At 35.8% G+C, this 13,080-nt stretch overlaps 1 protein-coding gene across 16 annotated transcripts in view; it reads right to left on the reverse strand.

Annotated features, from left to right (window-relative positions):
* The window catches only part of tsnare1 (T-SNARE Domain Containing 1), a 506,388-nt gene that overhangs the window by 373,047 nt on the left and 120,261 nt on the right, over positions 1-13,080 (reverse strand). For all 16 annotated transcript variants that reach the window (XR_015510177.1, XR_015510178.1, XM_087284985.1 and 13 more), the window contains 2 exons: positions 11,634-11,711; positions 11,442-11,511 (listed from right to left, as the gene is read on the reverse strand). Coding sequence is in view for 14 of the 16 variants with exons in the window: in XM_087284985.1 (XP_087141111.1) it covers positions 11,442-11,511; positions 11,634-11,711 (148 nt within the window). In the remaining 2 variants the exon portion in view is untranslated. The remainder of the gene's footprint in view (positions 1-11,441; positions 11,512-11,633; positions 11,712-13,080) is intronic.

Genomic DNA, 13,080 nt, shown 5'->3' on the forward strand with positions numbered 1-13,080 from the left:
CAGATACATATCTCTCCATGGCTCAAAAATGATACTCCTAAAAGGGCCAGAGAGAAACTCCCGATTAGTTATGTGTGCGTAGAGAAGGAACGTTCACAAGAGTTTTCAGAAGTGGGCTTAATTTGGCTAATGGTCTTTATAGTGCATTTTTCATTAAGCATATTTGGCATGTTGGTTTTATGAATAATAGATTTCACATTACATTGATTAAGTGAAGTTTTTAATAGAAGTGAAATTAGCTAGATGAGTTTGCGAGTAAATTGCGCTTGTTTTGCCTTGAAAGCTTGAGGTGATGTAGAAGTCGCTTTTAATCATCTGTTCATTTTCTGATTGCTCTGATAATGCATAGTTAACTTTGCATTTGCTTTGGAGATCAGACCATTAATAATGCAGACGCTTGGTCCTCTGCCAATATTGCATTACCAAATCATAACACTACTGTCTGATACTGGGTATGTTTTTTTGAAACATCGCAATACAAGGTAATTACAGATAAGCTACAATAAACATACTATCTAACTAGCAACTATGCCTAACATGGGCTGTTAAAGAACAAGGAACAATCCTGATTTTTATACTTAACATGTAGAAGTTGTACTGGTTATTTAATCCCTATTGAAAGGTACATGAAAGTTCAATAATTTCTTAAATAAAAAGAAATCTCATGTGAGTGACAGGTGAGTGAGAAGTTATTAATGAGTAAAAATGAAGTAAAATATAATTAAAATAAAATCAAGACATAAAATAAATTAAAACACCAAATAATAAACTATAAAATAATAAAATAAAACAAATTAAAATAATAAAAGTTGTCATGGTGGCAAATAAAAATAAAAAGTAATAAAATAAAATAAAACTACAAATTATAAATTATAAAATAATAAAACAAAATGAAATCAAATAATAAAAGGCACCACGGTGGAAAATAGTATGAAATAAAACACCATATAATAAGCTATAAAATAATAAAATAAAATGAAATAAAATAATAAAAGTTATCATGGTGGAAAATAAAATAAAATGAAATAAAATAAATTGAAATAAAACATCAAATAATAAACCATAAAACTATATATAAAAAAGCATAAAATAAAATTGTAAAAGTTGTCATGGTGACAAATAAAATAAAATACCAAATAATAAACTATAAAATAATAGAATAAAGCATAAACTATAAAATAATAAAAACTGTCATGGTGGCCCTAAAATAATTACTTCAACCACCAATTCTCTTATGATTTCCGCAGTCATACAGTGCATTGTTTAAACCCTGTCTATCTTGCTTTGAACACAAAGGAGGACGTTTTAAATGGTGCAGCTCTTTCCCATACATTGGAAGTCTATGAATTGTGACTAGAGACTGTCAAGCTTCAGGAACTACAAAAAGTATCCAAAAACAAAACTCATGCTCAGAGTCTTCTGAAGTCATTATAGATTTGTGTGTAAAAAAAAAAAGAAACTGAACTGAAGTCATTACTCACTGAAAAGTGTCTAATCTGTAAAAAAAGCTCTTCTGAAATATTTTTTACATTTGCAAGCATACTGAGAATAAACATTAGACACTGTACATAACATGGTAGTCTAATAAATTAAAATAAATAAACAAAATAACCAGTGCAAACAGTGCAAACCATACACTTTTTGGGTGAATTGTCATGGCAAAGGGTATTTTTTATGTACATTACTTTTTACCCTCCAGTTGTTTCTGAATGTAAAGGCACTGCAAAGTTTTAAACATCAAGATCAAAGAGTTCAAAAAAGAAAGAAGTCTAAATTGCATGCCACGAATTGTCAGTAATTTCAGTCTTATTTCTTGCAAAACCTACTTAAATTAGTAACACATTTGCATGATATCAGCCTAAGCTCTTCACTGGTTGTCTATGAATAATGTCTACTTAGACCCTCATACAGTTGAGATGCATTCGAGGCAAGGATGAACATAGGCTGTGTTGTTTAAATTTCAAAAAGATGCTGTTTTCTTTAAAAAAAGAGATAGTCACCCCCACCCCCCCAAAATAAATAATTATGCCATTATTTACTCACCCTTTACTTGTTTCAAACCTTTATTTGTTTGTCTTCTGTTACACACAAAAAGATATAGTGAAGATAGCTGGAAAGTAACCATTGACTTCCCAAGTATGTGTTTTAACATATATGGAAGTGAGGGTTCCAGCTTTCAAGGGGGCTGGGGGGTGAATTATTGTTTTAAGTATGGTTTTGTTATGTTAATTTCTTTGGTTTGGCAAAAACAAATTCATTGTTTTTTGTTTCTTAAATATCTTTTTTTTCTTAGTTTGACTTTTACTCATTCTAATATTTTTGAGTAAAGACTGGAAATTCACCATTAATCTGTCACAACTATTTCATTGTCTCACTTAAATGTTCTGGTCTTATTTATTATCAAAAGTTGTGTTGAAATGTATATTATGAGAAAATTAAAGTGTTTTTTGGGCTTGAATAGATGTAAAACTATTCTACAAGATGTCCAAACTTAGGAACCTTTTAATTAGCCTAACAAGGCACTTTAAGACACTTATCCCATCATTGACTTGAATGTAATTTTGGCCTTCTCAGCATAAGGCTCACCTTCTGTCTGGAGAATCATGAACAGGGACGAGGACGGGCGGTGCAGTGTGTCCTCCAGTCCAAAGGCAGAAAGCGTCTCTCAGAAGCGCTGGACGCAGCAGAGCGGAATGTGTAATGCTCTACCGAGCACAATGACAAACAAAGGGTGTGAACGATTAATCCACTTAGTTTTGCTGCGTGTGTGTTTCTATGATTACAAAGATGGGTCGAATTTAATTAACCAAGTGATTTTTCAGGGAATACAGCGCACCACACAAACACTTGGAGATTTGAGTTGTCAAGTTAACGCTTGAGAGAAAGGCTGTCACTCGCAATTGTATTAGTCATCATTATACTTCATCTTTCTTTGTGAATCCAAAATTCCTAATGATTATTGATTATATTGTTTTAATTATCGTTACATAATTAATTTAAGCTTTATTTATTAAGTGTAAAATTAATCCCTACCCTTACCCTAACCAAACAAAAGACATTCAAACAGAATCTTCTTCACTTCACTGTTACTATTTATTTTTAATCATGATATAAAGCCAAACTTTGGAACATCAGTACATAGCATATCCTATTTCTGCAGTTGCGGTTTATTATATAAACATTGCAATATAAATCTAATAAATACAATCGCAGAGTTTTAAGTTACTGCTCATAAATTATCCTTAAAAAGCAATGATTCTATATGATGATTCTAATTCCAATATGCACCTACCGCTCACTTTATTAGGTACTGTTTGTTAATGAATATTTTTAGTCAGCCATTCACATGGCAAGCAACTCAATGCATTTAGGCATTTAGACATGGTCAAGACGATCTGCTGCAGTTCAAACTGAGCATCAGAAAAGGGAAAAAAGGGGATTAAAGTGACTTTGAACATGGCATGGTTGTTGGTGCCTGTTGGGCTGGCCTGCGTATTTCAGAAACTGCTGATCTACTAGGATTTTCACGCACAACCATCTCTAGGGTTTACAGACAATCGTCTGAAAAACAGAAAATATCCAGTGAGCGGCAGTTCTGTGGGCGCAAAGGCCTTGTTGATGCCAGAGGTCAAAGGAGAATAGCCAGACTGGTTTAAGCTGATAGAAAGACAACAGTAACTCAAATAACCACTTGTTACAATCGAGGTATACAGTAGAGCATCTCTGAATGCACAACACATCCAACCTTGAGTCAGAATTTGTCATCAACAACATAAAAATATAGTTCCATTCTGCCTAGTATTAACAGTTTAGGCTGCTGGTGGTGGTATTATGGTGTGGGAGATATTTCCTTGGCACACTTTGGGCCCATTAGTACAGACTGAGCATCATGTTAATGCCACAGCCTACATGAGTTTTGTTGCTGACCATATTTATCCCTTTATGACCGCAGTGTACACATATTTTGATGGCTACTACCAGCAGGAAACACACCATGTCATAAAGCGCGAATCATCTCAGACTGGATCCTTGAACATGCCAATGAGCTCACTGTACCTAAATGGCCTCCACAGTCACCAGATTTCAATCCAATAGAGCACCTTTGGGATGTGGTGGAGCAGGAGATTCGCATCATGGATGTGCAGCCGACAAATCTGGAGCAACTGTGTGATGTTATCATGTCAATATGAACCAAAATCTCTGAGGAACATTTCAAGTACCTTGTTGAATCTATGACAAAAAGGATTATGGCAGTTCTGTAGGCAAAAGGGGGTCCAACCCAGTACTAGTAAGGTGTACCTAATAAAGTGGCCGAGGATTTGTACGGTATATATGCAAATTATGGTTTAACCTGTTTTGCTGTAGACTATTTGAATGACATTATTATTATTTTTATTATTATTTTATCATTAATATTATTATTATTAGAGAATGATTCTAAGATGTTCCATTTCTGCAACATTTTATAGATGTATTACATGTTTATCTGTAGCTATATTATTATGCATGTGCCGTACAAATAAAAAAAAAATCTTACAAAACAGTGGCTCAACTGTCTCTAGTATTGCCAGTCCACTCAGAGTCACTGCATTTTTAGTGCACTGGAAGTCTATATTCTAGCTTGCCCGTGACATTGTAGAGCGTGCAAATGTTTGTGTGTGCGTTTTTGTGGGTGAGGTTTGGGAGGGGGTCAGTCTGTCAGGGCCTTTGGGCGACATATCGCCATCTGGGAGGTATGACCCTGGAACTACGAGGTTTCCGTGGAAACTGGCTGTAATAGAATCATGGCTAGGGTGCAGCAAAGGGCAGAAACAGTAAGAAATGGGCAGAGTCAGAGAGCGAGTGAGAGAGCTACAGAGAGAAAGATAGAGAGGAGAGAGAGAGAGAGAGAGAGAGAGAGAGGGAGAGAGGGAGAGAGAGAGGCTGTCAAGTGCCCTGTTTGGAGCAGCAGGATTAAGCCTGGCACGAAGGGAAGCACATTCAAGGTCAACTAAAAAACAGCAAAGACAAAAAAAAAGAGAAAAAAATGTGAAATGGATGCGCAACAGTGACTACAGCATTTATGCCGATTTCGGTCGCATTACTGAAGTGCAGTACAGACATGTAAACACCACAATCAAACTATTTCTGTTTTGTAGGATTTTCGAAGCATTTTGCGACAGGATAGTCTATACACACACAGCTATTTGACTCTATTCTTTGCACCTACTGAGTCAGTGAAGGACCACAAACACCTGCATCGTGAAATATGGGAAATGGCAAGGTATGGGAAAACAACACTCTTCCAGCAGTTCATATTCGCATCCAATATCTCATTTGTCACGAGGAATGCATGAAATGTTCCTGAATGAAAATGAAAGTGACTGCAGTTAAAGTCAACAAATTAAGAATGAAACATTGGGAATGACATGACTCTCCTGAGGAAATGTGGATAGCCTGGTGATGCAATGACATTAATCGAATTATGTGCTATAACATCTAAAACCGGGATCATGAAAGGGACATTCAAAAAGCAACTCATGTAAACAACTTAATCATATTATTGACTTATTCAGATTAAGGCAAATAATTTGATTACTGATGCCCAAGTAAACGTAGCCATTGACTGCTGATTTATCAATATTATAAACATGGACATACTACTCAGCTCACAGTTTTTCTATAACATTGCACGGAAGTAGGCATATTTGGACACTGAGCCAGTCTCAAACACTGAGTTAGCACTTTGAATCAGTAATGACTCACTGATTGAATCAGAGAACTGTTGTTGTGTTATCTTAGCCTACCTAACACATTGCTGGCTATGAGGCATAAAGACATAGTTCACTCCAAAAATTTCAATTATGTCACCATTGATTCATCTTCATGCTATTCCAAAACCACTCATTTGAATCACAAAAAGAATAAACATGTTGGGGTGAAACACAACGGCAGATCACATGAGCAGAGATCAAATCCCAGGTTTACCTTTACAGCTAGCTTACTAGCTACACTGTCGCTTTGGCTATACAATGTCATTTAACTGTCCAACTATGATTACCAACAATTATCCTATCAAGTTTGCTCAGGAACCTTGGGATGTTTTTTGATGACGATTTGACCCTCAAACATCACACTTTAATGACAGCACAATGATGCAGGTTTGGGCTACACATCACTTCATGCCCAGACACTTCTCTTAAAAGTGTGGTCCACTACAATTTCATATTTAAACTAGAACCTAAAGTTCATTGATAAACTTTGATGTTGGCTTGAGAAAGCCAACGTGACTGCGCTAGGACTGGGAATGGCAGTTGGCAGAAAGCACGGCGGCGGTTGCTAAGTGGTTGTTAGGCAGTTGCTAAAACGTTTATGGCATTGTTAGGTGGTTGTTAAGCAGTTGCTAAATGGCAATGCTCGTGTACATGTTTAATCAAATGCTAATACTTAGTAGGCATTTCTATCTTATGTTATTGCATTTAGATAATCATTCATAGCATGTAGCGAATTGTTATTAGCACTTGGCTTCCATTATCATTGTTACCATGCATAGTACACAGGAAGTCCCATTTGCTAGCACGAGTCAAACAAGCCAATGCCCAGGTCCCTACGCTGTTCTGATGTAGAGATATTGCTATTTTTAAATGGTTGCTAGGTTATACTGTTTTATTGCTATGGGGACATTTGACAGGTTAGTGATGATACATCAAAGCTTCTTGGCAATATGAGTGATCTTAATCAACCCCGATGTTTCTATGACAGTCTTTATGAGTGTCAAAAACTGGACTTGAACATTATGTATTCCTGGTGTTGGGTTGCAGCTGGAAGGGCATTCGCTGTGTAAAACAAATGCTGGATAAGTTGGCGGTTCATTCCGTTGTGGCGACCCCTGATTAATAAAGGGACTAAGGGAATGAACATTATGTAAAAATGGCTTGCCGTTTATTTTTGAAAATACAACGATAGATACGTTTGTTTTCAAGGACAGAGTAGTATAACAGTATGTTGGCTTTCTCAAGCCAACATAACTTCGGTTCGTTTGTAGTGTAGCTGTGTGAACATAAACAAAATCTCTGCATGTAATACGCTCAAAGTTCAATGCAAAGGGAGACATTGGCTTTTACAGAGTTAGCTTAGCAAAGCCTAAAGCAAACAAAGTTTGGTGACTACAAACAAATATTTTGGGGTTATTGAGATCATAAACCCCACAGGTAACACACGTACACCCTGCACAGTAAAGGGGCATAGCCAGAGCCGCTGTAATGTTATAGCAGACAAAGCTAAAATGCCATCCAAACGCTGCTATTTCCACAGAGCTTTTTCTATTTCTGTATTTCAACTTCCAAATCACACGGCACAAAGAGAGAAGTGCTTACAACTTAATTTTATGTTGCAGAGAATTATAAAAAAGATACAGCTCTAGTATTTGACAAAGGACAGTTGAGTGCTGGATTCAGCTAAACTCCTGAAAGGAGCAGCTTAAACCACAATAAAAGAAGCTGTGGAATGTGAGCCACAATCTGTAAGTATATTTATTTGTTAAAAATGATCTATTGCATGCATAGTTTTTACGTAAACAGTATGACGTAGCAAGGACATAAACAAAGATGTAAACAATGGGAAATACTTTTTGGCACCATTAACAATTTAGCTACACATTTATATTAATCCGTTAAACCCCTGTAAACACCCACAATCTTCTCCAAAGCAAATAAAAGCATATTGAAGAGGGTGGGACATATCACATACTAAAGAGCATTTGATTGGTAAGAAGATGTGATGAGAAAAAGAAGTTTGTGGTGACGTCCAAAAAAAAAATCATTGATTAATTTAATTGGAAGTGACAAACTGAACATTTTGGATGCTTACATATGCTAAATGTAAATTGTGTCACTGTTTTGGAGCACACTCATTTATACAGATAAGCTTTTGGAGAACATACTGATACTAATATCTAAAATACTTTATTTTCATTTCATAAAAACATATAAGTGCATATTTAGGTGGGATTATTGTAATACTCTTCTCGCTGGAGTTCCACCATGTGCACTCAAACCTCTATGACGGGGATGCCTAAACTCAGCCCTGGAGAGCCGGTGTCCTGCAGATTTTAGCTCTAACTTGCTGTAACACACCTGCTAATGAGTTTAGTATGTCTAAAAAGAGCTTGATTAGCTCATTCAGTTGTGCCAAAACACCGTAGGACACTGGCCCTCCCAGGATCAAGTTTGGGCATCCCTGCTCTACAAATTATTCAAAACACAACAGGATGACGCAGTGCTAAACAAGAAAACCCACATTACACAACTCTTAACCTCCCTAAACTGTTTTCTGGTTGCAGCTTGCATTCATTTCAAGCCCCTAATTCCTTCTTATAGAAGAGCTGGGATCTGCACCTCCCATCTCCACTTGTGTAAATGTTACCCTCATCCACCTAAACCTCACTCCCATCTGGGTCATGGCACCAATGAAACCACCCTGGTTCTATTCGCAGTGCTGTGAGAAATGAAAATCAAACCAAGGTATTTGGCATGAGGTAGGCATACTATCAAAGTTGCTAAAGACTGTAGCCTCTATTATGACTCTGTAGGGCACCTATTCAGCTAAGAGGAGTAAGGTTACCTGCACTGCTCCTACTAGCTGGCCTCCAGTACAATCATTTCCATCAGGGTCATGGCACCAATGTAACACCTCCGGTTCAATTCACACTACTTTTGCACAGGAAATGGACTAGTATCTCTGGCACAAGAGATGTGCCAGAACAAGGAAGTTTAGGAGGCTTTGGTGTCAGTTGCAAACCTCTGAGACCAACAGAGGGAGATTTACCTGCACAGGTCTTACTAGATGCTCTTCATAACAGCCCCCCTGCATAACCTCATTCCCTTTTAGGTCAAGGCACCAGTGCAACCCCTCTGGTTGAACATGCACCACTTTGAGCAGGATTAAAACTGGTGTCTCTGGCATGGAAAGGTGATGTGCCAACAACTACAATAAATATTACATAGTGTCAGTCTCTAGAGTACTGCTTTTAGAGGCCAGCTCTTAAAGACTAGCTTCTATTACATTTGCACTTGGGAAACATGGTTATAGAACATATTACAATGGTTTTAATTGGATTCAATTAAGAACACATGTGATTTTTTTTCTGTATGGCTTAAAACAACATTTTTTGTTAACTATTTGTGAAATCCCTTTAAATGCTAGTGGATGTTCATATACCAAGATTTAGCTCAATCATATAAAATGAAGACATGATGCCATCCATCGAGGACTTCAACCCAGGCTCATTCTGAAAACTGTACCTTTATATACATTTCTGGAGAGTGCAAAATACGTTCAAGGAGGTACATTTGTACAGTTTTTTTTTTTTTTTTGCGCGAATCCACCAGAGGCAGCTGTGTATTCTTTTTAAGATCTCGTCTGCTGTTCTCGCGTAAACCCACCAGAGGCGGCTGTTGACTGATCGTTTGACTGACTGACTGAACGATTGATTGACCCACCCTCCTCCTTCCCAAAACCCAACATATTGCATTGATTGACCCGCCCACCTACTTCCCTAAACCAAACAACAAGTTTCAAAAGGAATCCAGAAAAAGGACCCCTCGTTTGATTCTTACCACATTTTCAGATTTTACCACATTCTCACCGTGTTATTTACTCGTTTATTTTATTTTTCGGTTTCTGTTTTTGTCTTACCTGCTTTCTGGAATTGTTCTTCACCAGATTTGAACCCCATTGATGTGGTAAACTCATCTATGCGTATCAAGTCCACCGACATACATGGCGAGCTAACGGAAAAAAAACTGGTTACGGCGAGAAACGAGCTCCATACGGAGGTAAGTGGTCAGCTGGTAGGCGCGAAAAGGAACAGCGTCATACTGCCCTATAGTGTTTGTTTTAAAAATATGTGTGTACCTCTGGCTACATAATTTGCGGTCTCCAGAAATGTATATAGGGCTATGTTTTCAGAATGAGCCTATGTTGAAGGACTTCCAGGACAACACATACTAACAAGTACACATAGACATCACCTATAAGCAATAAAATTGCAGGTTAACTATGTCTTTATATAATAACTTATATTTGATTAGAACTTTAGCTTAATTTGATTGTAATACAATAGTATGCACCTTCCAAACAGCTCATTTGAAACAATATTGTAAAAAGTGCTATATAAATAAACTTGAATTGTATTTAATAAAATATACTAAACCCTAAAAGACATTTATTTTAAATTTAAAAGCATATCATGTAAGCTTAGATTTAGAAGTTCATGAATTTCACATGTTCTTAAATGACTAAAACAACTATTAGCAGAATCGTTAAGCAACATTTCTCCAATGCTATAAATTGTACGACTCAAAAAAAGCAAGAGATTCAAGAAATAAAAAAAGAAGCCACGAGTAGCAGGTGGTATTTTGTAGGAAATGCATGCAGACACTAACAAAGTGGGTACAAAAAAAAGGATATTTTGCACACTAGACTTTTCACATAAGCTAATGACTCAGGTGTGTTTGAGACTAGCTGTCTGCAATAAACCTACACTTCACACAATTTCCTACAAGACAAGACTGCAGCTGTACGCAAGGGGAAATGCTACGCGGTTATGCGGCATGTGATATAATTTTAGCTCATAACTCTTTATTGTATAACGTGCAGTCACTCCACGAGAACAGCAGAGGGTACAGCAGCAGGAAGACATCGCTGCTTATCTCATTTGGTTTTTAGGCAGCCAATCTGCCCAAAAGGCTTTATAGCTAACAATAGATGTCATGTTGTGCCTTAAGGATTGTGATCCAAGGAAAAAAGAATTCAACCGCACACATACAAGACATTATTAGGTTTTCAGTGGTTTCATTAACAAAAAAAAAGGCTGATATAACTGATGAGCCGCCACTGGACACAGATTGTGTACTGCATTTCAAACAACAGTAATTTCAGACCAGCTACTTTGTCATCTGAAAAAAAAAAGAAAAAGTAATTGTGGTATCCTGACTACAAAAGTCAGATGAGTAATCAATACATGCTGGGCGGTAGGTGATGAAACAGTGAGAACGAGCACTCAGATGTTGCTTTGTTTTTTAAGCGCTCTATGGCAAAAGAAAAGCTATTAAATCCACTGAAGAGCTCTGAGAGAATATCATGGCATCATAATGTACCACAAATCTGCTTGAATTAAAAGTCCTGAGGGTCTTTTTTGTATATCAGTACATGAAATTTGGTTTGTGGTTTTGTGAGGGGAGTGAGAAGTAAATAGAATAAACTAAATTGGCTGTAGTGTGAATTTGAGAGTATATGGATATTTCCCAGCACTGGGTTGCAGTTGGAAGGGTATCCGCGGTGTAAAACATATGCTGGATAAGTTGTCAGTTCATTCCGCTGTGGCGACCCCTCATGAATAAAGGGACCACGCTGAAGGAAAATGAATGAATTGAATTAGGTTTGCGTTCGTGTTGACTTACAAACTCTGGCGTAGCTCTGCTGTGTCTCTGGATGTTCCCAGCGATTGCAGGTTCTTCTCTAGTGTGACCACTGAAAGGAACAAACAGAAACCTTTATGCATCTGTAATTTTGTCACTTCCGTCTCATGGCTTACACCTCATGCTGTCCTTAATGGCTTACAATCACGTTGAAAAAAACCTTTTTAAACTCACCGTTAGCATTGATCTGAAAGATGTTCGAGGAGGTTTCCTGGAACACGTCCTGCAGCTCTGAGGGACTGACTTGTGTAGCTGTAGGGGAAAGAAAGAAATGTTGTAAAATTGCATTTAAATCATAAGTATCAGGAGCTATATATATATATATATATATATATATATAAATATATATATATATATATATATATATATATATATATATATATATATATATATATATATATATATATATATATACAGTATATATATATATATATATATATACTGTATACACACACACACACAGTTAGATTATTTGTTTGGCTGCAAATAATTACTACAACTAAAGTAAATACAGAAAAAAATAATAATTTAAATAATTAAAAAAATATATATTATTTTTATAATAATAATACTAATATTATTATTGTTTCTATTTATTATTATTATTATTAATATTATTATTATTTATTTTTAAATTAATTAAAAAAAACAAGAAAGCAAACAAAAATCAATCCCAATCATTTGTTACCGTCTTCAAATGTGTTTATTTTTTCTCCTATCACAAACAATGAGTTTGATTTGTTAAAAAAAAAAAAGATCTTAAACTGAGATTCACTAACAAATAAGTAATAAATTGCATTTCAAGAAAGAGAAAAAAAATATATAGCTATTTTATTAGATACAATTAATTGTAATCATATAAAACAAAATGTTTAATCTGGTGTAGATTTTTTTTTATTTAATCATTTATTGATGTATTGTAAATAAATATTTTTGTAATACACCAGAAATACTTTTTTTTATTAAAGAGGTGGCCCAGTACGGTATCTTATTTTAAACTTCAGTTGAGGTGTAATGTAGCTGTGTGAACATAAACAACATCTCTGAATGCAAAGAGAGACATTGGCTTTTACAGAGTTAGCTAAGCAAAGCTTACGGCGAACAAAGTTTAAGGACTACAAAAAATACACCCAGGTTAGTGAGATTACAAGTGCTTCTGGTTACACATTCACCACATGCATACACCCTGTGCAGCGAATAGGCGTGGCCAGAGGTGCTGTAATGTTATAGCATAGAAAGCTAAACTGCCATCCAAACGCTGCTAGTTCCACAGAGCTTGTTCTATTTTTATATGTGGGCTTCCAAAGGACATGACACAAGGAGAGAAGTGCTTAAAATTTTATTTTAATTATGTTCCAGAGAATTCTGAAAAAAAAAAAAAAATTTATATATATATATATATATATATATATATATATATATATATATATATATATATATATATATATATATATATATATATATATATATATATATATATATAGCTAGCATTTGACAAAGGACAGCTTCCAAAATCTATTCCAGTTCAGTACTGGATTCGGTTAAAACTCCTCCAACCGATGAGGCTGTGGATTATGAGCAACAACCTATATATTTTTATTTGGTAAAATTGATCTATTAG

The sequence above is a fragment of the Danio rerio genome, chromosome 16, assembly GCF_052040795.2.
Source record: "Danio rerio strain M-AB ecotype USA chromosome 16, GRCz13ab, whole genome shotgun sequence".
In the NCBI taxonomy this organism is placed as follows: domain Eukaryota; kingdom Metazoa; phylum Chordata; class Actinopteri; order Cypriniformes; family Danionidae; genus Danio; species Danio rerio.